The sequence below is a fragment of the Aquarana catesbeiana genome, linkage group LG12 (genome assembly GCF_042186555.1).
Source record: "Aquarana catesbeiana isolate 2022-GZ linkage group LG12, ASM4218655v1, whole genome shotgun sequence".
Taxonomy (NCBI): Eukaryota; Metazoa; Chordata; class Amphibia; order Anura; family Ranidae; genus Aquarana; species Aquarana catesbeiana.
Genome location: NC_133335.1, coordinates 185,871,305 through 185,897,507, shown reverse-complemented (window position 1 = coordinate 185,897,507; position 26,203 = coordinate 185,871,305). Strand labels below are relative to the sequence as shown.

Here is a 26,203-nt window from a genome sequence, read left to right as displayed (position 1 = left end):
AAGGGTATAGTTTAATGCAGCAAATTAAATGTGTATATTAACCTCCAATCTACCTAACATCTTCCACCGTTAAATGAAATTGGGATCTGCTTGCTGTCTCTGTGTGTGTGTCTTTGGTATGTGGCCTTCTCTATCTGTTGCCCTGTGTGCATAACCATGACGTTGTTTTTTGTTGCTTTGGGCTGTCTTACCTAAGTTTTATGTGTTGATCTTATCTTGGCCTCTGGCCTCTTGCTATTCTGACTTTAGAAGCAAAAAGTCCACTTTGATTGTTAGGCATTCTTATAGTCACTCATGATTGATGACCTTCAACCCCACCCTTATAACAGTATAAATTTGAGCATCCTTAAGGGGTCAGCACATTGCTGGGGGAGCACATTGCTATGGCTTCTATCCTTAAGGCTTCTATCTCTAAGTGATTCTTTCTACAAGTGATATGCACTTCAATCTCTGCACTTCAGCGATTGCACGAAGCAAACAAATATAGCAATCTGCACTAGAAAGCACCTAACAGACTGCAGGTGACCCTGTCTCTCTAATAAGCTCTCCTTCCACTCTGTAAAATGCACTCTACCACTGCTTCTGACACTCCTGTCCTCTCTCCTCAAACTCTCCTCAAACAATGTCACCACAAAGCTTCTAATCCACTCCCTGGTCATCTCCTGCCTCGACTATTTCAACTCCCTCCTCATTGGTTTACCTCTAAATAGGCTATCCCCACTTCAGTCCATCATGAACGCTGCTGCCAGGCTCATTCACCTCACAAACCGCTCAGCGTCTGCTACACCCCTCTGCCAATCCCTCCATTGGCTGCCACTCAATCACCGAATTAAATTCAAGATACTAACTATTACTTACAAAGCCTTCCACAACCTGGTCCCCAGCTACATCTCTAACCTAGTCACAAAATACCAACCTAATTGTTCTCTTCGCTCCTTCCAAGACCTCCTGCTCTCAAACTCCCTTGTCACCTCATCCCATGTTCGCCTTCAGGACTTCTCCAGAGCCTCCCCCATCCTCTGGAATGCTCTACCCCAATCCGTCCTTTTTTTTTTTTTTTTTTTTTTTTTTCTCCTACTTTATCCACTTTCAGACGATCCCTGAAAACTCATCTCTTCAGAGAAGCCTATCTGGCCCCCACCTAACAACTGTACATTTATCTTCTCAATCAGAACATAACCCATAGTTATTACCTCTTGTATCTCTTGACCTTCCCTCTTAGATTGTGAGCTCTAAGGAGCAGGGCCCTCTGATTCCTACTGTATCAGTGTATTGTATTTGTACTGTCTACCCTCAAGTTGTAAAGCGCTATGTAAACTGTTGGCGCTATATAAATCCCGTATAATAATAATAACATAATTGCTGTTATTTTGTAACTTAACAGGGCGATCAAGCTCTAGAATAATCATCGGCTCCAGCAATGAAAAATCTTGGCATGCTACCTCCAAAACCAACAGTGACCACTCCATGGTAATCACTATCAAGTCACCGGCTGACACAGCTATTGGACGTTACCTTCTGGGTTTTCAGATCAAGAGTGGACAGAGTGATGTATTCCACAGCTGTGGGGAATATATATTGCTTTTCAACCCCTGGTGTGCAGGTATGTGCAAAATGTATCATTCCTAGTTAATCTCCATACGAAAATGTCTGACTCCATGGGTTATTTACTCTGCTGTTCCTTTCTATGCTAACCATTTGACAGGGTAAGAGGGAGCAATGGCAGGTTGTATGACGAAGGAAGCAGCAGAACCTCAATCAAATCTCAAACCACCAATAGTTCACAATTGTACTCATTATTGTATTGTACAGCAGGAGACCTAACGGTTAGAATTTGAGGGGTTTGTAAACTTTAAACTTAAGCTTATCCCTCTACTCTAGGAGCACTAAGACCCCCTTCACACCGAGGTGCTTTTCAGGCATTTTAACGCTAAAAATAGAGCCTGTAGGGTGCCTGAAATGTACCTCTCCTGCCTCCCAAGTGTGACAGTCTGAGTGCTTTCATACTGGGTGGCATGCTTGTGGGACAAGTCCTGCAAACAGCATCCTTCAGGCAGTGTAGGAGCGCTGTATAATAGCGCTGTATAATATATATATTCAAGATGTATTCAGTGCTTCACTTTTTCCACATTGTTATGCTACAGCCTTATTCCAAAATGGATTAACTTTTTCCTCAATTCTACAAACCATACCCCATAATGACTACATGTAAGAAGCAGGAACTGGTGGGCCGGGCCGTCAGGCTCAATTTCGGGGCTGCGGTCTGATGTCTGTTGATGACCGGGCCACACAGCGAGAGGTAAGCGGCAACCGCAGCCTGGAGAGGGTTAACACAGGCCGCGGCCGCCGCTCACCTCCCGCTATGCGGCCGTGCCTGTGTCTCCTCTCCAGGCTCTCCTGCCCTGCCTACGATGTCATCTATCAGCAGAGCAGGGGCAGGAGGAGCCGGAGATCTGTATCTGTGGTTGCTAGGCAGCAGGTCGGATCCAATCAAAATAGCTATCGCTGCACGCGCGCTGCGGCCGGCGATAGCTAGGCAACGGGGACGCTGCCAGGGCTGGGGCCGCCGATGTCATGGAAACGTATGACGTCAGGAGACCCCGCCCACCTAGGCAGATTACAACCATTCAAGGGGAGTGAAGGAGGAGCTTAAGTACACAGAGAGAAGTGAAGCCATCAGATCAGGCGTGCATCCAAGGAAAGAAGACACAGAAGGAATACAGGTAAACAAGAAAAGGCAGACCAAGAAGTAATGGAGGACACAGGAAAGTGTAAATAGATAAAGATGAATGGTGGGAAAAAGGAGATAAAGAAGGGGGATGGAGGGAAGAACATATAGAAAGAAAGGGGGGATATATAAAGAGAAAAGAAGAGTAAGAGGGAAAAAAGAAACAGAAAAAGAGAGACAAAGGAGAGGAAATTAACCACTTGCTTACTGGGCACTTAAACCACCTTCCTGCCCAGACCAATTTTCAGCTTTCAGCGCTCTCACTCTTTGAATGACAATTGCGCAGTCATGCTGCAGTTTACCCAAAATAAATTTTTATCATTTTTTTCACACAGAGCTTTCTTTTGGTGGTATTTAATTGCTGCTGGGTTTTTTTATTTTTTGCTAAAAAAAAAAACAAAAGGGGACCAAAATTTTGAAAAAAAAAAAACAAACAAAACTGTTTCATAGTTTGTTATAAAAGTTTGAAAACAGGTAATTTTTCTCCTTCACCGATATGCTCTGATGAGGCTGCACTGATAGGCGGCACTAATGGGTACTGATGGGTGGCACTGATAAGAGGCACTGATAAGAGGCACTGATAGGTGGCACTGATAGGTGGCACTGATAAGCGACACTGATAAGCGGCACTGATAGGTGGCACTGATAGGTGGCACTGGGCACTGGTAGGCACGACTCCATGATTATCCCGTCACCAACCACCCTCGCGAACGGGCGGTTGCTGGAAAATGGGCTGCTCAGTCTAAAATGCCCGGGCCTATTTTTTGTCCCAGTCCGGGCCTGGTAAGAAGTGTAGCAATAACTCACGGTGGAGCTGCTAATTTAAAGCTGGCTGTTACCATCACCTTTTTTACTTGTAATTTCACCAACACAAAACTTAGAGTCCACGCTGAGCTTATTATCAGACAATGTAGGCACCAGTCACTTGAGTACTTTTCCAATGCTTTAATGGGAGATAACTGAAAGAGGTAGAGTTGCAGGAAAGTTCAAATACCTTTTCTTGGTGTAGCACTAAGGAATTGAAATCTCAGGGATGAGTGTATTTTCCTTTTTAAGATTATATCTTTTGCCCGCCCGGATAGGTCCCTCTCACCAACCTAGCAGCCGTTGCGCAGCATGGACAAGAAGTCTCTGCCACAGGCTTGAATGAAGCAAAACCCGTACGATCCTCTGTCACAGGATGTAGTAGTTTTCAATGAACAGCAAACACAGTACCAGAACCTTTAAGCCGACCCGGCAGTACTTGTGTGGTAGGGTAGTTTAGGATATGTCCTCCAATTGAGTCACCAGGCCCTTCTTAAGACCAGCCTTGCATGGTCTCTTCCAAGATGGGTCCTCCCCTGGATCTTCACGATTGTCCGGCTTCTTCCTGCAGGACAGACAGCACAGGACCATCCCAGCTATAGCAAGCCCCAGACAAGCTTCTGGGTCTACCCGCACGGCTGCAGCAACGCAACCCTCCAGGCCGGAGGGCTATTGGGTAGAACTCACTGACATACCTCCTAGGCCAGGAGGGCCAAGAGACAAAAAGACTCCCTAAAACATGGCATCGGTCCCATAAATACCCTCTCCCAGATTGCAACTCAGAGGACCACCTCCGCCGAGTTATCTCTGACAGAGCACTCATACACTTCAGCCTGTTGCTTTTCCAACACCGACCCATGGTGACAACGACACCCACAGGCGCGATGTGAAACTACATGCAACACAGCCAAACTGGAACAGAGGCTAAATCTGACAAACTAAATCTGAACTATGTACAGAACAGATGACCCACTAAATTTACCTATAAGCGGTAGATTGCAAAACAAACTGTATGGTAGTGGCCAGACAGAAGCTGCTCCTCCAGTAAAAGGCACATGACAGCCCACCTGGCGTTTACCAAAAGGCACCTGAATGACTCAGACCCTGAGAAACCTAATTCTCTGGTCTGATAAAACAAAGCTTGAACTCTTTAGCTTGAATGGCAAGCGTCATGTCTGGAGGAAACCAGGCACCACTCATCACCCGGCCAATGCCATCCCTACAGTGAAGCGTGGTAGCCTCGTGCTGTGGGGATGTTTTTCAGCAGGAGGAACTGGGAGACTAGTCAGGATTGAGGGAAAGATGAATGCAGCAATTTACAGACACATCCTTGATGAAAACCTGCTCCAAAGCACGCTGGACTTCACACTGGGGCAAAGGTTCATCTTCCAACAGGACGACAACCCTAAGCACACAGCCAAGATTAGAGGAGTGGCTATGGGACAACTCCGTGAATGTCCCTTGTGTGGTGCAGACTTGACCCTGATTGAACATCTCTGGAGAGATCTGAAAATGATTGTGCCAATGCTCCCCATCCGACCTGATGGAGCTTGAGAGGTCCTGCAAAGAAAAATGGGAGAATCTCCTCAAATAGGTGTGCCAAACTTGTAGCATCAGTCTCCAAAGACTTGATGCTGTAATTGGTGCTGTATGTATGTCCTTTTCAGTTCAAAAATGTAATTGAATAAACAGTGCATATGTAGGGTCAAAGGTTTATGCCACTGCTACAATGAAGTGACACAATATAGAAAATTGTGGAAGAAGTTAATTTTTGGATCATGCTCTGCTCAAGGGTCTGCTGTGGGTCCACACTGCTTTGTCAGTTTGCCCACCGTGAATGTTTTTTAATGACTTTTTGGCCTTTGAATTTTGGTTATGCTTGCAGAGCAGTGTTGTCAGCTAGCCCACATGCTTGGTTTTCGGTGCATTTTTTCCTGATGTAAAACCTTACAACTGTGCCTATACTGTTTAAAACTCTCGCCCTGCTCTACACATGCTCAGTTGCTCTCTATTTTTAGGCACTGTGCCAAATTGGTAGTCTGATCTGCTGACAGCCTAAAAATTTACTGCTGTTCAGGGGCTCTGGGCTTTAGCAACTGACAGGCTCTAGCAAAAAATAACAGCTGGAGCCAATTTACGGCACACTAATTTTGGTAGCATAATTTAATTTATTTTTTTTAGGTTAACAGTCCAGATGATAATGGCATTATTGTTGGCAATTGGAGTGGAGACTATAGTGGAGGAGAAGTACCCACAAAATGGAATGGAAGCACTAACATTCTACGTAGATGGAATGAAAGTGGACCTGTGGGATATGGACAATGCTGGGTGTACGGAGGAGTCCTTTGCACAGGTTCATACATGTTTTTTAATACAAGCCCTGTACTAAAAAGCTGCATATATCAGTTGTGGTGTGATTGAGAAAACGCTAAATGTCTAGCGACAATCATGGCATTTGAATAAACACGGCTTGGGCTTCCATAACCTTTCAAACGTCCATGATGGGAATAAATGTTACACAGCTGCCCCTTGCCTCTTTGCCATGACCCTGAATACAAAAGTGAGCCAAGCTGGGCTCCACTTTAAATGTGGATTTGGTCTCCTCAAACATAGGTTTTAACTTCCACAGGCTTTCTACTCGGTATGTACATTTATTTGGATTGACTTTATACTTTTTATTTTTCTCTTTACATGTTTCTCTTAGTGCTCAGATGTCTTGGAATCCCTGCACGTGTAGTCACAAACTTTGCTTCTGCTCATGACACTGATGGAAACCTCATTATTGATCGGTACTTTGATGAGAATGGCAGAGAATTGCCTGCTACAGCGGACAGTGTATGGTAAGATGGGATATTTCTCAAATTACCTTTAAGGACAACCTTGGAAAGAGCGCAGATCCTCCCATTTTCCTTGCAACACATGTAGCTTTTAAATCCCTCTTCCATGGCTTTAGTTATATCCTCTGCCATGGTGGAAGTGCATGCTTGAACCTGCATCAAATATGTCAAAGAGAAATTTCTAAAACATTAGCAGTGCTGGTGCAAAAATAGCAAATTAAAAATATCAATGAAATTGCTTAAGAGTCCACTTAAACAACGTATTGAATGGTGATCCACTCAGTGAAAGTCAATCAAGAAAAGGCAGGTGAGTATAAGTTAGACTATCGTGGAAGAAAATATTAGCAGCGATCCCAAGTCTCCATCACCACACCACTTGTGCCACAGCCCTATAGGTAATCCACTTACCAGACCCTGCTGATTAACATGCTTATCAAAGGGATAATCGCTGTTTACTGGACACTTCATCTGTATTTTGCTCATTGCAAGCAATAGATAAAAAAAAAAATCCACATAGCGTAATCCAGTACAATTATTAATTTAAAATTATATCACAAACACTCAATGTTTGCATAATATAAGGGCATGTAACATCAATACTATGTCAGTCGTGCATTCTACTCTAACCTCTCACCACTCCCACGGTGTTCCTGGAAGGACAGACTAGGATAAGCTGACTCTGTAGATAGCTGCATAGCAACGCCCTGATGCGTTTCTGTCATCACTTTCGTCAGAGGGCGTAGCTATGCAGCGCAGCTCTGAACTATAAATACTGTCAGAGGGTCACTCCTACGTGTGCTGCAGACTGACCACACACTTCACCCGTCAATCTTAATCTGCGCTCTCTCCAAGGTGGAGGGAAACGGCTTACCTTTGTGTGGGTTTTTTTGTGTGGTGCTTTGTGGTGACCATCCCAGCACCCCCAAGCACCCCCAACCCCCCCCCCCCCCCCCGTATGGGCAGTGTTCTGGAGTCCTCGGTCTCTCCAGCTTAGGGGATGCAAGGGTGTCTGTGCCCGGGGTCCACTGGCATGGCCCTGGTGACTGGGCGGTTGCTGCTGGTCAGCGGTGCGTCCCGCGTGTCAGTTCTGGGTCCTGGCCGGCGGGTTCCTGCAGGGGTGTGGTTCCAAGTGCCTGGAACACAGACTGGGGGACGGGTCTGTCGACCGGCGCTTCTGGCCCTCATTGATGCCAGATTTTTCTCAGTACCCCGCTGCATTCTCTAAGATGGAGGAGAGACCAGCAGAAGCAGGCGCCCCAGGTAAGAGGGGTACAGTGGTACACTTTTTTTTTTTTTTTTTTTTTTTTTTTTCCCCCCCCCCCCATATGGGTTTGTGTTTTGGGATCCTCTCTGCAGGGAGCCTGTGGCTGCACAGTCAGAGGTTACTCCGCTTGGACTTGCTGGGGAGATTGCACTGCTTGGCACTCTTTCCTTCTGTCTGGTGGCCTAATTGTGTACTAAGGGTTGGAAAGTTGTGTCAGAGGGCCCTTAGGTTTTTTTTTTTTTTTTTTTGCTCATTACAGGAAAAAGCTTTAGGAAAATTCAAACCCACGAAGTCAGAGGAAATGTCCTTCCTGCAAGAATCCCCTCAGATTCATGGCAGAAGGCAATGTGCAGGTCCTGTATTAAGGACTTGGTGGAAGAGGAAACATCCCAGCAATCTAAGGATTTGTTCTCTTCAGTACAGTAACTTACAAACTCGTTGCGTTCGGTCGAGTCCATGCTGGTTCAGAGCCAGGTTGAGCCCCAGCATCCACCTCCTAGACCAGTAGAGGTCATAAACTCAGGGGGCAAGTACTCTTCCCTCCCTCAGGGATTTAGATGAGGAGGAAGATGATAGCCGAGCCTCTAGGTAAAAACTATCTTTGGTGGAAGTGGAGAGTGATCTACACTACCCTTGAGATCCAGGAGGAAAAGGTGAAACTATTGGTTCATGATAAAATGTACCAAGGACTAGACACTAAACATGGTGCTCCCAGTCCATAGTCCTCTCGGACACAGGAAAGAATGAAAGGGGCTCCTTTTCCAAGACCCTTAGAAGGTAGATGTCGCATTCTCACAGGTTTCCTGTTGCAAAGACCTAGCATTCGAGGATATGGGGGTGCTGAAGGATGCAATGGATAAGAGGATTCCCTCTTGAAAAAAGCATGGGATTCCACATCAGCCAGCCTCAAACCCGCTATGGCTTCCACGGTTGTCGCAAGGAACCTAGAATGCTGGGTAGAGAAGCTGAAGAGCCATGTAGAGGCAGGCATTTGTGGGAAGATCTTATAGAGTCCTTCCCATTGATGCTGAAGGCAGTGAAGTACATGGCTGATGCATCAGCCGAATCGGTTAAGATGTTGGCAAGGTCGTCGGCACTGGTGAATTCGACCATGCGTGCTGTCTGGTTAAAAAAATCAGCTTCCAAGATTAAGCTATGTGGCCTACCTTTTTCAGGTGATTTTCTTTTTGGTCCAGACCTGGAAACCATCTTGGATAGGACAGCTGACAAGAAAAGCTTTCCCTTCCAAAAGAACAACCGATCAAAGAATTTTCCTGCTGTTCAACAGCCCCACAAAAGTAGGGATCAAGACCACAAGAACCGCTGGGTCTCCCAAAGGGGTAAGGGAAGAGGAAGAGTTCTCTTTAGCTCTCCCCCAGACCAGCCCCTTAGAAACAAATGACAATCCCCCCCCCCCCCCCCGAGTAGGGAAAGATTGTCTGTCTGCCTTTAGCTTACAGTGGAACAAAACTTCAAGCCCATTCGTGAAACGTTGTCTCCTAGGGGTACAGTCTGGAGTTTTCAGAGGGCCCCCCTGAGCAGATTTTGTTACGGCCTTTCCAAAGGATCAACAAAAAGCTTCCCTGATGAGCCTGCTACAGGAGGTGATTATGGAGGTCCCAAATCTTAAGTAAGGCAGAGGTTTCTTTTCCCACATTCTTGGTGAAACAGCCTTCAGGAAAGTATCGGTTGATTCTGAACTTGAAGATCCTAAACAGATTGATCAGTTACAAACATTTCCGGATGAACACGATCCATTCAATAATGAAGTTGCTGACTCCAGACTGTTTTCATGACATCCCTAGGTCTAAGGGACGCATATTTACACATCCTGATGGCTCGAGCTTCCCAATGCTTTCTCTGCCTAGCCCTCAACCTGGGGACTTCTTCAGTTTGGCATCTCCAATTCAGAACTCTGCTCTTCGGACATTCATCCTCCCGCAAATATCTTTACAAAATTGACGGAAGCCCTGGAGCCTCTGAAGCTAAGGGGGATCTCGGTCATCCCATACCTGGACAACCTTTTTTTTTTTTTTTTTTTTTTTTTTTTTCTTCAGGTGTCTGACTCCCCTCAAGAACCTAGGTTGGCTTCTGAATCTAGAAAAATCAAATTAGAACCAATGCAGGAGATTGGGTTTCTAGGCTATGATAAACTCAGTGCTTCAAAGCTTTTCTGCCACAAGAGAAGATCCAATCTCTCAATTTCAGTTTGATCAGCCAGTGGCCTCTTAGGACTTCTCACGGCGTTGATCCCAGCTGTACCGTGGGCCAGATTTCATTGCAGACCTCTTAGGATGGATCTTACAAAGATGGTCACACCAGGAGTTGTTAGCGAAACAGATTAAACTTTCCTCAAACTTAAAATGGGCGGTCTGCTGGTGAAGGAATTTAACCGACCTGGCAAGAGATCTTTCCTGGGTCTTTCCACTGGAAAAGCATCTAACAGACGTGAGTTCAAGGGGTTGGGGAGCCCACCTGGATGGCCAAACCTCTCAGGGGGCTTGGTCCAAAGTGGAAGCCCGAAAGTCCTCAAATTGGTGGGAACTAAAGGCCATATTTCTCGGTCTCCTAGCCTGTCAACAAGCTGTAAAGGCACAACACGTTCAGGTTCTTTTGGACAATACAACTGCAGTAGCTTATGTACTGAAGCAAGGAGCAGTGGACTCCTGGAACTAACCAGTCAGCTACTTTTCTGGGCAGAACATAATATGGCCTGTGTCAGCGGTCCACTTAAAAGGATCCCAGAATCTGCTAGCAGACCTACAAAGCAGAAAAGTGGTGGAAGCAGAGTGGAGTCTGAACCAAGAAGTTTTCTTGATCTCCCGAGCATGGGGATAGCCTCAAATAGATCTATTTGCCAGCCAACAAAACTCGAAAGTACAGAAGTTCTTCTCACTCTGATAAGACTGGGCTGTAGGCATAGATGCCTTTGCACACCCATGGCATTACCACCTCTTTGCACACCCATGGCATTACCACCTGTCCTACGCTCACCCCCCCCACCCCCCTCTTCCCCCACCCCCCTCTTCCCCTGATACCACTGGTCCTAAGGAAATTCAGGGAGAAAAATACCAATCTGACGCTGGTCGCTCCATTCTGGACAAAGACCCTGGTTTGCGACACTGCTATACCTGGCTGCAAAAGCTCCATGTAAGCTGCCATCCAGAAGGGACCTGCTGGCGCAGGGGTCTGAATCATCTGGAAACAGGCTACCTCTAATTGCTTGGTTTCTGAAGACCTCCTTTCATGAAATAGGCTGGTGTCACTTAAAGTTTTTCTGTTGGGATTTGTCTGTTTTACAGGGTCTCACGGGAGCTCTGTTTGAACCCTTACAGAAAGCATCCTTAAATGTAGTCCTTAAACAATTTTTCTGGTAGCCATCACGTCAGCAAGAGTCGAGCTTCAGGCCTTGGCAGTCACAGAATCCTTTCTAAAGGGTCTTTCAGACCAGGTGATCCTTCAAACAGATCCAGCTTTCCTACCTAAGGTCTTGCCCACTTTCTCCTCAGCTCCTGCGAACCCAGGAGAAGTTTTCCACACATTGGATGTGAGGAGGTGCCTACTACACTTTCTAACAGTCACCAAGGAATTCAGTAAATCAAATGCTCTCTTCATGATTTTCTCAGGCTCACATAAAGGGGAGAGCTTCCAAAAGCACACTGGGCAGATGGCTTAGATGGGCAATCACTGAGGCCTACAAAGCGAAGGGAGAAATGCCCCCTCAGGTATTGCTCCTCATTCTACAAGATCAACGACAATTTCCCAGGCCGGTGCTACGCCTGAACAAATTTGCAAGGCTGCCACGTGGTCCAACTACTCGACGTTTCTCCGACATAGGATGGATTTGCTGTCTGCCGCAGATCAAGCCTTTGGCAGGAAGGTACTGCAGGCAGTAGTCCCACCCTAGGGTAAGTTTCTTGGTTATCCTCTCCAAGGTTGTCCTGAAAGGCGATTTGAGAGACTCAGTTGGACTTACCGGTGAAGGTATTTCTAAGAGCCTTTCAGGGCAACCGCTACTTACCTCCCTGTTGCCTTTGGAAATGATTTTAAGTGTCTATCATAGTGATTTGTGTTTTCCAGTATGTCAGAGACCACACAACTGAAGTCATGGTGGAAGAGGAGGGATTTAAAAGCTACATGTGTTTCCTGGAAAATGGGCAGAGCTGCACTCCAAGGTTGTCCTGAGAGGCTTAGACATACCGTCACCGGTAAGTGTTTTGTTTGTTTTGTTTTTGTTTTTTTGTGCTCTGGGTATATAACATAATCTGTTGTAGTTGGGATGGAATACAATATAATTTAACATTGTGTCATGTTATAATGGTGCTATACAAATTTCCCTTTATAAACTGATATATGTACAGTTATTCTGCATTGCCTGAAGGCAGACTGCATGACACTATCCTTTGTTACATCTGATAATGTGGACTACTCCCCGGCTGTATACTTCATCATACCACCATTCCCCAAGAAGAGATATTGTAAATCCCTAACAATGTTTATGATAAACGCAGCAAGACACTACATGCCATGCCACTGGGGCTCTCCAACTGCTCAGACGAAAGGAGTGGTATCTTAGAATCAACAATATTGAAAACAATAGAAGAACTTATCAGTATCTCACACGAAAAGTTGCCCAGATTCACATCAACATGGTACATTTGGCAACACTTTTAACAGATTTGAGAAATTCCCAAATGTGTACCAAAAAACAGGATGACACTGTAGGTACACAAATGGCAATGTGCCATTGTCCAGATATTTAACTTATGAAACCTTATCAACTACAAAATGGACTTTAAAGGCACACGGGTATGTTAACTATAAAAGGTAAAATGGTTTTATTTAGGTATAGTCTACAAAAAACAATTGATATAAGTAGATGCATAGAATAATGAATATATTAACATATCATTTATATAACATATAATAAATATCAATATATAACCACAAAACATGAATTAAGAATAAAATACAAAAACATCAATTTAATAATACTGTAAATGTAAACTTTTGCTCCAACCGAGTATGGTGACCGCATGAAAACCCCATAAAGGAAACTGGTCACCTGGGGGCAGAACGATAAAGCTAGGTAGCTGAGGGACCCAATATATCATACAACAGAAGTTGAATTGTATATTTATAGATATAGCTTAGTACAGGATAAACCGTATACTCCCCAAAGTAATAAGGAGGACCAAATTTGTCCTAGATGGAAAATTCCAAAGATATTGCTTTGGGGAGAAAACCCGTTCGAACTGTACAAAAAGTATTGAATTAGGGGTAATCTAGGGGAGGAAAACCTAATGCATAAACAATATAGAACAATACAGAAATGGTGTATATAGCAACAAACTGCTTAACATTTAAAAGTCAAACATAAGGCAAGTATAGTATCTCAGCTGGTGAGCTAAAAATCCAATTGTAGTAAACCAGCAGTGTAGAAAAAGCAGTGTAGAAAAAAACGCTGTGGAGGCACCATATGTAGCCAAGTATCTCCAATTAACAGATAAATGTATATAGGCCTTCATATACAGAGTTTCCTGAGTAGCAATGAATTAATGGCTTGAAGAGGTGAGGACCTATAACATAACAAACGAGGGGAAAAAAAGGAAAGATATAGAGCGTTTTAGAAACATTTGTCAGTCAATTTTTTCTTTCTTTTTCTTTCTTTTTCTTTCTTTTTCTTTCTTTTTCTTTCTTTTTCTTTCTTTTTCTTTCTTTTTCTTTCTTTTTTCTTTCTTTTTCATATGGTGCCTCCACAGTATTTCACTACAAAAAAATTAGATTTTTAGCTCACGAGCTGAGATACTATACTTGCCTTATGTTTGACTATTACATGGTAAGCTGTTTATGTTGCTATATAATTGTAACGAGCCCCTTTCTCGCTTGGTTCCACTCTCCCGACACTCCTCTGCAGTTATAGAATCCGATTCGAGATCGCAACATCTGTTTGTTCGGTCATCCGATGCTCCGGGATTAGAACTACAGCTATGTGCCGTTCTAACCCAGTTGTGATGGCTCAGAACAAACACCAGGCAGGCTGTATGTAAGTTCAACCAGGAATCTCTATTGACAGGAATACAGTCTCTTTTATACAATAAGAGGTGCAGACCTCCTGCTCATATTACTCGAACAATACAGCTGTAACCTACTAATTTAACATGAGCTAAGACAGCCTAGATGACTCAGAAAACCCAATCAACAAACAATGGGGATCTAATGACTCTTAGATCCCATACTAGAGACTTATTTACTATACACATTCTAGCAGGCAACAGACAGACAGGTGCTGGAATTTACATCAGCATCTCCTAACAGTATCTGTCCCAGCATTATAAATCGGCCACTATTTCTAATATGGCAAATCCAGGGTCCCCAAAGTCTGTGTGTCCTGGGGGACGAGGACCCGAATCCACAGTAGTACTACCTCAAGGGTCCCCAGGCATACAGCTCACAAAGAGCACCATTACCCCAAATGCCAGGGCCCACGATCGATCGGCAAGAGGCTAGCATTCAGTCCCCTACAAAAGTCTCTCTCCCGGTTAGGTCTGTCACAATAATATTTCTATATTTATGCATTAGGTTTTCCTCCCCTATATTACCCCTAATTCAATACCTTTTGTACAGTTCGAACAGGTTTTCTCCCCAAATCAATATCTTTTGGAATTTTCCATCTGGGACAATTTGGTCCCCCCTTATTACTTTGGTGGAGTATACAGTTTATCCTTACTAAGCTGTAATGAGCCCCTGCTCCGTTCCACTCTCCCGACACTCCTCTGCGGCTGTTGAATCAGATTGCAGATCGCAACGTCTGATTAAATGGGAAAAAAATGCAGCGCTAAGAAGTAATAGGAAGTTAGGGTGTAGTGAAACAATTAAGTAAGAGATGCTGTACTGAACAGTAAAGCATATGTGCAAAAACCATAAGTGAAATGAAATGAACAAACACAGTATAAAGTGTCCACATATGGTAAATGGATGATTCCAAACTCAAATTATTAAGAGGAACTGGTATGGACCAAAAAATGATGTATTAAAATAAAATCTAAGCAGCGTAAGGAAGGGGAGATCGCCCCTTCCTTACGCTGCTTAGATTTTATTTTAATTGTGATCACTTTTATCCATTTTTAGTATGGTATTTTTAGAAATAAAAATCCCTGGTTTACCTGCACTATGCAGAAGCTTTTTATTTTTTATTTGCATATTATCCCGATGCAAGAAACTGCCTTCCAGTAGCCCTACTTCCATCACGGGGTCTGGATCAAATCTGTCCTCGGCTTCTCCTTGGAACACATCCTTGAGGTTTATTGGCTGATATCCAGTTGGCGGCCCTTCCTGATGTTTCTTCACCCCACCAGAGAAGTCGAGAAGTGAGACAGAGGTTCCACCGTTCCGGATATCGTTTTCCAGCCTAGGTTTGGCTCCATGCACCATTGACTCCATGTCATATGACAGTGGAGTCCACGTCATCTGGTAAGAGTACCCATCTTATCTTACTTCCTGATGTTTTCATTCTGATGCCCCATATCGAGATGTTGGTTTACAGCTATGGAAGTTCTGTACCCCGTTGTTGACTCAGTCACAGATCCACACCGTGCACCATTGACTTTATTTTCTAGTTTCACATCATTTTTTGGTCCATACCAGTTCCTCGTAATAATTTGAGTTTGGAATCATCCATTTACCATATGTGGACACTTTATACTGTTTGTTCATTTCATTTCACTTATGGTTTTTGCACATATGCTTTACTGTTCAGTACAGCATCTCTTACTTAATTGTTTCACTACACCCTAACTTCCTATTACTTCTTAGCGCTGCATTTTTTTCCCATTTACCAGTTATTGTTTGTCACAATGTATGCAGCTGCTGGCTCACATATATTTTATTTTTGCTATTAGAGCGCAGTGTTTTCTTATTCTCTCGCAACGTCTGATTGTTTGGTCATCCGATGCTCCAGGATTCGAACTACAACTATGTGCCGTTCGAATCCAGTTGTGTAAGCTCAGAACAAACGCCAGGCAGGCTGTATGTAAGTTCAAACAGGGATCTCACTTTTATTGGATGCACACAACACACTTTTATACACAGCAGTTTGAACACCCTGCCCCCAACAACCACTTTCCTATTGGTCAATTATAAAGTACACGTTAGTCCTCAATTGGGTCCTCTTGGCCATGCAAATGAGGACTTTGAAACAGGGTCAGCAGGGATTGGTCCGATAGCTTGAATATGAGGACTGATATGTGTAATGACAGAGAAGCCCCAGGGGGTAATTTAAAGTACATAAACAGTCAAACACAGAACAATGCATTCCTTCCAGACCATGGAGCTGCCTGGAGGGGGTTAGCCTGAAAACAGGGCAGAAGACACCCCCCCCCCCCCCCCCACACTGTATAATAGAATCAAATGAGAAATACTTGAGTATTCCAAGCTTCATGACAATACTCCCCCCCCCCCCCCCCCCCCCCCCCCCGGAAAACAGTCCAACAGCCACAGTGGGACCCCAAATGGGTCAACTCGAGGATGTTGGGAAAAGTAGTCTTAAGGTTCCAACAGTATGAATCGATCACTCTTTGTAATATGGCAAATACAGGGTTCCCAGAGTCTGTCTCTTGGGTGGATATGGACCTGAATCCAAAGTAACACCACCTCAAGGGTCCTCAGGCATACAGCTCACAAAGAGCACCATTCCCCCAAATGCCAGGGCCCATGATCAGTCGGCAAGAGGCTAGCATTCAGTCCCCTCCAAAAGCCTCTATCCTGGCTAGGTCTGTCACATTTCTCCCTGGTTGGCAGATGACTAACACAGGAGACCCCAGACGGAGTTAGTCCATAGTTCCAGTCCCCAAATGCCTGTACCCCAAACAAATTGTTCAAAATAGAGCATTACTTACCCAGCCAACCTCTGCCTCTCTGAGAACGTGCCCGCCTCAGAGAGGCGTGCCCTGGACTGGCCCTTCTCCTTAGAGTCCTTTCTTCTGCTGGAGAGAAGACGGGGTGATTTGTCTCACTCCGTCATGCTTTTGGGGATCTGGGCTGACTGCCCAGCATCCCTGGGGTATACAAGTGGGGACTGAAGTCCCATCCACTCTTAGTAGATGAAAATCTCCCAGTGCTTGCAAAGCATGGCTGACATCCTCCTGTCTCAGTGTCGCACCATTTTCTGGGGTTGTGTCAGTGGAGACCGAAGTCCCATCCACTACCACAGGTGCTCCCTCTTCTGTTAGTTGAGGGCAGAGGCCAGCAGCACTCTGCCCTCTTGTCAGCACTTCTGCTGGGGACTCCACATTCTCTGCTCTGGCTAACCATTAGGGCAGGAGGCTGGCTTCCTCCACTCCCAAACTGTAACTGCCATTGGGGAGGTGAGCTGGCTGCTTCCTTTTCCATTCCCTCATCTGGCTGTTGGGACGATATGTCTGGTACTGTCTCCCAGGTGCACGGATCTTTGCTGGTGAGGAAAGACCGCTTTCTCCACCTTGGCCAACTGTTGGATAGGGATGACGAACACCTCCTCTCCCTTCTCCCCCTGTATCCTTATCTGCTGCTGGGAAGTGACCACCTCCTTCTCACCCTGAGCCTCCGGAACTACCACAGATGTGGGGCAGAGGTCTTGGAACCTCTGTCCGGTGGCCAGCGCTTCAGCTGGGGAAGTTCCTTGTGACTCCACAGATGCTGGTGGTGCTGGGCAGAGCACAGTGAAGTTTGGCCCCAATAAAAGCTCTTCTGCTGGAGGCTCACCAGGTTGTTCTTCCTCAGCAGAAAAGTCTATCAAATCCCCTGTCTCTGCAACTGGTGTCTGGGGATAAAGGTTCACCATCTCCTGTCTGTGGAACCCAGAAGATGCTATCAGTGCTGGGCAGAGGTGGGCAGAGCTCTGCCCTGTTGTCAGCACTTCAGATTTGGGGATAGCGATCTCCAGATTTTCCACTGCCAATTCTCTGGCATTCTGCTGGACAGGCACATTCCTTCATCCAATGCAGAAACAGGTTCATAAAGGTCAGTCAGCACTTGCTCCATCCGCCATAAGACGACCGCGTCCATAGCTGCGGGGGCAGGCTGGCAAAGCACACTGTTACTCTGCCACATTGTCGACTCTTCAGCCAGGATTTCAGAGTTGTCTAGCAGCTGTCTGTAGGCAATCTCCAGCTCCCATTCCTGAACGGCCAGAAACTCCAAATCTTCCTGTACCCAGTGCACTTCCGAGACATTCAATCTTTGCTCTCTGTGCTCCATTATTTCCTCCAAGCGCCACTCCTGATCACTCCCAAAGTCAGGGTACCTGGACAGCCTCCAGGCCATCATAGTCAAAGCCTTCCATGGGGCTATCATCCACTGTCCACAGGCACACTTGGGCTACATACCACTGGAGGGCTCTGTAGCTCTCGTCCAACCGCATTTCTGCCCGGATCGGCCTGCTTAACTCAACTGTCCACTCCTGGTTCGGTTGTTCCCCCAATAACAGCATTCGTACTTCATACTGCAACCAGTACCTTACATGGATGGAGGGGAGACTTTTTCCCCTGGTGGTGCTGCTCGAGGGCTAGTGCTTTCTTACAGAGTTGTAGGCGGACAGAATCTTACCATCCCAGTAGGACCTGCACCGATACTGGTCCTCTGTGCTGTATCCGCATCTCTTGCAACCTCCTTTGGAATTCCTCTTCCATGACGATGTATCTGTACCTCTCCTCTCCTGCTAGCCGGACCTTGGATGTGTTCAGAGCAAGGAAGCACAATCCCACCATTCCCTCCACGGCTCTCAAGTAAGTCTTTCAGCATGGCTCTCCTGCAGGCTGCATAGCTGGTCATTCACTGTGGTGGTTTGGAGTGTCCCAGTAACTGGAGAGCAAATCCCACCGCTGCCAACCAATGTAACGAGCCCCTGCTCGCTCGGCTCCACTCTCCCGACACTCTTCTGTGGTTATTAAATCAGATTGCAGATCGCAACGTCTGATGGTTCGGTCATCCAATGCTCCAGGATTCGAACTACAGCTATGTGCTGTTCAAATCCAGTTGTGATGGCTCAGAACAAACGGCAGGCAGTATGTATGTTCAAACAGGGATCTCACTTTTATACACAGCAGTTTGAACACCCCGCCCCAACAACCACTTTCCTATTGGTCAATTATAAAGTACACTTTAGTCCTCAATTAGGTCCTCTTGGCCATGCAAATGAGGACTTGAAACAGGGTCAGCAGGGATTGGTCTGATAGCTTGAATAGGAGGACTGATATGTGTAATGACAGAGAATTCCCAGGTGGTAATTTAAAGTACATAAACAGTCAAACACAGAACAGTGCATTCCTTCCAGACCATGGAGCCCTCTGGAGGGGGTTAGCCTGAAAACAGGGCAGAAGACCCCCCCCCCCCCAACTGTATAATAGAATCAAAGGAGAAATACTTCAGTATTCCAAGCTTCATGACATAAGCTATATCTATAAATATACAATTCAACTTCTGTACTAAGATATATTGGGTCCCTCAGCTACCTAGCTTTACCATTCTGCCCCCAGGTGACCAGTTTCCTTTATGGGGTTTTCATGTGGCCACCATACTTGGTTGGAGCAAAAGGTTACATTTATTATTAATTGATGTTTTTGTATTTTATTCGTTTTGTGGTTATATATTGATATATAATATACTTATTGGTGTATTTTATGCCGTGATCGTCAGAGCGAGAGCAATAATTCTAGCACTAGACCTCTAACTCTAACCTGGTAACCGTAAAAAAAAAAAAAAATTTAAAGCGTCACCTATGGAGATTTTTAGGTACTGTAGTATGTCCCCATTCCATGAGTGCGTGCACTTATAAAGCGTGATATGTTTGGTATCTATTTACTTGGCGTAACATCTTTCACATTATACAAAAAAATGGGGCTAACTTTACTGTTTCATGAATTTAAAAAAGTGTCCCTTTTCCCAAAAGGTTGCCTTCAAAACACTGCTGCACAAATACCATGTGATATAAAATATTGCAACAATCCCCATTTTATTCTCTGCTAAAAGTGTGGGGGCTCTAAGTAATTTTCTAGCAAAAAATACAGATTTTAACTTGTAAACACCATGTCAAAAATAGGCTTAGTCATGAAAGGGTTAAATGAACAACCTGTTAATTCATGCTGCACTTTTGTGAAATGGTATCTTTTGTATAACTCATTCTCTTCTCAAAAAATGTGAGCAAAGCTCAGTCTGGCTACAGCCTAACTGATGAAGCAAATGGGAATATTTTAATATGCCCATCTGCCAGTAGATTGCAGGGGAAAACAAGTGTTTTTTTTTTAAAAAAAAAAGCTTGTGAAATGTAATTTTGCACATTCATAGGCATATGGTGTTCTGCTGACCAGAATATTACATTTTACACGCTTAAAGTATGCTCTCTGAACAGAATTGCATTTTACAACGTCTAAGTTGTAAACCACAGTGTTTTTTTAATGCCTGTGTCTAAATCTACCAAAAAAAAAAAAGGGGGGGGGGTTTAAGTGCAAGTTGTAAAAAAAAATCTTTACTGATGCAATCATTCCCTTTTTTTTTTTTTTTTTTTTTTTTTTTTTTTTTTTTTTTTTTTCTTGAGACAATTTTAGAAAATCTTAAATGATTCTTTATTTTTTCAAATAGGAACTTCCATGTGTGGGATGAAGGTTGGTTTGTCAGAAAAGATATTGGCACCAGTTATGATGGATGGCAAGTTTTGGATGCAACTCCTCAAGAAAGAAGTGAAGGTGGGGAAAGCATGCATAGCATTTCTCTAACCAATAAGGGGACCTTTAACTTTTTAGAAGGTAGATTTTATATTGCAAGCATGTTATACTTTCCTGCTCTGTGCAATGGTTTTGCAGTGCAGCTCTAAACCACCTCTTGGGTCTTCCACCAGGACTTTGGCTCTTCCTTGTGTACCCCATAGCAAGCCACTTCCTATGAGGGCACGCCTGTGGACTTGATCTTGGCTGTGACAATTGACACTGTGAAGCTCAGCCCCACTCTCGTGCTCTTCTCACAGGATTTGATTGACAGCAACAGGAGCCAATGGCTTCTCCTTTTCCCTTTGAATGATGAGAGATGCTGCAATGCGCACAGCAAGATAGGCCTCTAAGTATACAGTGGGGTGATGCAAACACCGGGAATGCATTTAAGATAACATTCAGGCTTTAGAACCACTGAAGACTTGGGAAGACTCTTTTGCCTTGCCTCATCTCCTGTCTTATCTGGAAATCTCCGCCAGTGACCGATATTTTGCCCTGGTAATGACACCCTCTTTCCCTCCCTTGCATGAACAGTCAGTGCTGAAAAGATTTTAGTTTGGCAGGCTGGGGAAACCAGGGTAGCCTGCAGCTTTGGATGAAAAAGCAGATGGGGAGTGGAAGTGAAATTACTTAAATTAGCTCTGTTGCTGCTGGGGAGACTTGACTAAAATTTGCTTAATTTAAATTTTGAAAGTGAAGCTTCACTTTCCCAATCAACATTTGTGCGGTGTGTTGTGGGGTGTTAATCATCATGCTGCTAGTGTTAGTAAATTGATAGGGAAGTATGTCATGTCATATTGTGTTAGACTACATTTCTATACTTCTGGTTTCATGCCTAGGTGAATGATTTGATGCATCTTGCTTGCTGGCCTAAGCTAAGGGCAGATGAATTTCAGGAAGTAAATGCTACGTGAATCTGCCCTTAAGATGGCCACATGCAGAAATACTAGGGGGCATATTTATTTGTTTGTTATTTTTCAATAAAGCATGGGGGTGTGTGCTGTGAATTAAGTAGTGTTTTGGCTTGTGGTGCTCAGATGCAGTGAATCTGCTTTAGGGGCTCGTTTACATGTATAGGGCCCTCTTAAGGGTGGTCAGTGCTGGAGTGCTCGAGAGGGCATTTGACATTGGTATCTCACCACTTGATTTGACCCTGTAAAATGCCCTACTATCACATCACCATTGCACACAGTTGTGGCATGGTATAGCTCCACTGACTCAGCATTGGTTGTGTTTTGCCACAAAGCACAGCATTATGGCTGCATACCCAGGTTCTGGAGGGTGGAAGAACCGCTCAACACCCTGGATTTACTAGCACTTAGCCAATTAAAGCCTCATTCACATGTGTGCTTAAGTGGCTGCAGTCACCCCAAACAGGATTTGACTACTTAAAGTCCTCTTTTTTTTTTTTTTTTTATTGAAGACCCTTAACTAGTGTATTCATACTATTTTAGGTTCATATCGCTTGGGACCATGCTCTGTGAATGCGGTTAAGGAAGGTGATGTTGACAAGCAATACAATGCTCCTTTTACATTTTGTGAAGTGAATGGCGATATAGTAGACTGGTTGGTTTATTCTAATGAGAAAAGGAGAATATACACACAAACTGGTGCAGTTGGAAAATTTATCAGCACCAAGGCAATCGGTTCATATAAACGTGCCGACATAACCAACAACTATAAATATACTGAAGGTACACTTCTTCTTCCCTTTTTTTTTTTTTTTTTTTTTTTTTTTTTTTTTTTTTTCTTCTCATTTAATCAAGTGATCATCTGTTCAGAGTTTCACAGGTTAAGAGTTTGCATGCCTCTGGCAGAAGCTTCCAGAACTTGGGGAGAGAGATGCAAATAACCAGCCTCAGATTCCAGCCAATCCCTGGAGAGGAGTGACTAGAAATGGGCTGGAGTGTAGAGCTCACTTCACAGGAGGGCTCCAGGGCTTGAAATGCTACTGCCTTCAGGCAGCCCATGGACTCTACAGTTGTTAGAGGACTCAGTGGTGTCGGCTCAGAGCCTGGGTCTGTATGGATCTTTGTTAGATTGCAGAACCTCACCACAAGGGATCTGGACTGCAAAAGGACTGTCTCACTCTGGCTAAAACTGGCTTGACCACCTATTTTCATCAACCTCTCCAATCACTGATGTAAATGATGCCTAAAAGGGTCTGCACATGCCTGAGAAACAGGTAGTTTGCACAGGGATTTTGTGTGCTGGTGTACTCATGTATACAGTGGTGCCATTCATTGGCAACCCTGGCCACTGGTCCCCATGAATTAGTACTGATCTAGATTTGATTTCCTCTTCTACTGACTATTTGTGGTACACATATATGGTCTATTGTATAATTCCCCTGGGAGCCACAAGTGGCACATACAGCTGGCCATAGAAGTGAGGCTATATGCTGCCATATATGGGTGAATTCCATAGGGTCCATGCACACAATTTGCATTGGGCTGTGCCCTTGTCCAGCACAGTTCCATTGCAGAAACCAAGCAATCGGGCCCCCCCACACGCTGTTGTGATCAAGGGGGCTTAATGAAATATCGGTAAAAGTTCACTTGAAAAAATGTAACCAGAGTGGTGCGCCAGAGCACACACTGGCCCTGCGATCAGACTGGCTGCTGCTGGTGAGGCACACTGCCAACTGTCTTAAGCAAGGCATATCTTTACCCTAATGCATTTGGAGTATGATTGTGCCTATATAACAGCATTGAAATCCAAATGTAAAACCCTGTCACCACTGCCTTTCCTATACTGAAATTGCTTACTTGGAGTTCACTGCACACTGAGTTTATCAGTATGCATTAGAAGCTGCAGCAAATCCATATGGGGCCTGGCTGGGGGATGTCCAGTCTCTAGAACGTTCCTGCCCTTTTTGGGGTTTTTTTTTATTTATTTTTTAATATCCCAGAGGCTTGGTATCATTTGGGTGTTGCCTAGGTGGACTGTATGCAAATGCCTTCTGCCTAGGAATACCTACCCCTCCATGCTGACATCCACCCTGCTTGCATCAGGGCTGATGGTTCACTAGAGAATTATGTGTGTCTCTTCTCTCCCATTAAAGATATTTCCTTTCACTCCTGTCTTATGAACACCACCACAGGAAGAACTCTGCCAAGTGAGGGAAATTCCTTAAACAGTTGTCCTTTGGAATTATGTTCTATGTTTCTCTTTTCAGGAACCACGAAAGAGAGGGAGATCTTCAATAAGGCCAAGTCCAACTGTTCCTCTATGCTGTCCAGGAATGCTAGTCCTGCTACGATTGCACTAATGGCCCTCTCAGTCAATGACACGGAGCCAGTGGTAAAACTAGATTTTGAGGGTGCTTTTACACACAATTACCCCCAGTTTGGCCATAATGCTGATTTCATGCTGACACTGAAAAGCAAAAGTTCTGTCAAGATATTGCTACAACTCAAGATGACTGCTACAGCCATTGTATATACTAATGCCCCAGTGAAGGAGATCCTAAGCGAAGCCCAATCTGTAACCCTGGAACCTGAGGAAGGTATGCTTGTTATGGGTTGCAGATGTATATCTTATTGACGGAGAAGCCCACCCAAAAGTAAAACTTTAAATGTGGTGGGCCCCTGGCTTAAGTCTTCCAATAGCAAGAGTTTCTTACCATAGTTCCCAAGCCTACTTCTGTCTGCCTGGTTTTGGGTGGTCTTTTCTCATTTTTCATTTTATAATTCTATTTGGAGAATGCAACAGGAGTAGATACCCTGAATGATAACCACAGTAGAGTTCCAGACTTGGCAACCCAAGTCCAAAAACCAAAGTCGCTTAAGGATTTTAGGAAGTATAGGCTTGACCAGCTGTAACATTTTACTATAAACTGGAAAAATGGCAATTTTGGTGGACTGGCCCTTCTTTAAAGCAGGGGTTGTGACCATTACTGCAGTACTGTGACTATCGCTACATTTACAGGAAAACAAACCTATGATAAAATGTGGAGGCAGGTATTTCTGACCTCTTGAAAATGCTATCTTCCTGGCAGTTGTGCTAACTCTCTGGCTTAAATTAAGTAGCTGACCATAAATGTCCAGAAGGCAAAGTGTGATGGAAGTTTCCAATGTTAAACTTGTGCCATGCAGGTGACTCAACATATATCAATGTGGTTTGGATTAGCATGACACCAAGAAAAAGTGATCACTTTAGGCTTCTGTTACAATTTTGTTGACCAATCACAGGTTGTGATCAGACATGTGGCCTAGCTGTGTTGCGCTACTGCAATAAAGAAATCTTGTCTAAACAAGGCTGTGTAAGGTTTGGGAATGGCTGGACAGAAAAATAAACTGTCAAATGTGTTTAGTTGTGTATCTTGTTTCCTGATGGAACCTGGAAATTTAGAAGCGTCATCACCATTCATTGTTACAATCCTAGTATACAGTTGTAAATGCAAAGATCCTCTCCTTTTCTTAGTGTCACTAATATGCTGATTCCATCTTATGAGACTTATAGGTTTTAGGGCCAGTTCATGTCGCATGCAGTCCAGGGTGTTTTTTTTTTTTTTTTTTTTTTTTTTTTTTTAATTTTCTCTCCTTAGAATAGGTTCAGGAGCTCCCAAATTACCCCTTGTTGCTGCCCCTACCCACCTCCCAAGCACTGTCCTTTGTTTCCAATTGTGCTAAGAAAAGCAGTAAAATGGATTGAACAAATGCCCTGAAATGTTTCCTAACGGACAAATTTATCTGGCAATGTGTACAAATTTTACATTGATGGGTACACTGGAATTGCCTACAAACATGTTGGTTGTATACCTTCTTATTTGTTCATGATCTGTTTGCCTCTTCATTGAGATTCCCTCCAACAATAGGTCTAGCTATACTGATTATTTAATTTCACATATTTAGTCTATAAAAAGCTGCTCTGATGTGCAAACCTAGGTTTGTCTCAAGCATGTTTGAAGAAACCAGATCTATACATTGCCTGTTTTTTAACTTCTGACTCGCTGGACCACTTGGGTGTGGTGGTTGGTTTTTTTTTTTTTTTTTTTTTTTTTTTTTTTTTTGCCACTTTGTTTCTTCCTGCCACCTGATGGGACATGTATTGTGCCTTGTGCCTAGGTGTATATAGTTGCCTCTGTTAAAAGCGCAACGCAATTTAGCTTTTAAGGAGATTCAGTAACCACCTTAGACTTTTTTTTTTTTTTTTTCTTGTCTATTGAGGGACATGGCAGTATCTCTGTTTTGGCTATACTATTGCTTACAGGAATATTGGACACTGATAAAGTAGGCCTGTACAGGTTAACTCCTACCAGCATGCCTCAGGTGTTTGCTGGTCTTAGGAAAATTCACGTCTGCTATGCGGAAGACTCATATAACTAGCATGTGTGGTGTCTTGTGTTGATTAATCTTCTGCAATCAGAATCTCCATTGTGCATATGAAGGGTAACTGCGCCAACCCTAAACCTATACCTTGTGTCTAAACAATTTGTGTGAATATACAAATTTGGGTAAATGCATATTAGAAAAAATTATCAGTGGAAAAATTACAAATTCCCAGTGCTGCTCCATTAAGTATATACGATCTCCCTTGTGCTCAAAAACCTCATGCTTTTATGCACCAATTTGCGATGCACCACCACCTTCCAAAGTTTGCACTCACCAGAAAGCAATAAAACCGCCTCAATATTATGCCAAGATTTGTTTTCCTTCCATAGGGTATAACAGGTTTGCCAGCAATCAGTGTTCCATCCATGCTTCAACAATCTCAAACTCATGGAAAACAAATGGGTATCACTGCAAAACATTCTAAGCTTTTTCTTGTATCTTAAATTGATAGACAAATGCACTCACATGTTGTTGTGCCTATAAGACAGGCACAA

At 44.1% G+C, this 26,203-nt stretch overlaps 1 protein-coding gene across 1 annotated transcript in view; it reads left to right on the top strand.

Annotated features, from left to right (window-relative positions):
- LOC141113380 (protein-glutamine gamma-glutamyltransferase E-like) overlaps positions 1-26,203 on the top strand; it is a 99,786-nt gene that overhangs the window by 63,119 nt on the left and 10,464 nt on the right. The window contains exons 6-10 of the mRNA XM_073606442.1: positions 5,714-5,885; positions 6,237-6,372; positions 20,249-20,352; positions 21,828-22,067; positions 23,552-23,881. Of these exons, the coding sequence (XP_073462543.1) occupies positions 5,714-5,885; positions 6,237-6,372; positions 20,249-20,352; positions 21,828-22,067; positions 23,552-23,881 (982 nt within the window). The remainder of the gene's footprint in view (positions 1-5,713; positions 5,886-6,236; positions 6,373-20,248; positions 20,353-21,827; positions 22,068-23,551; positions 23,882-26,203) is intronic.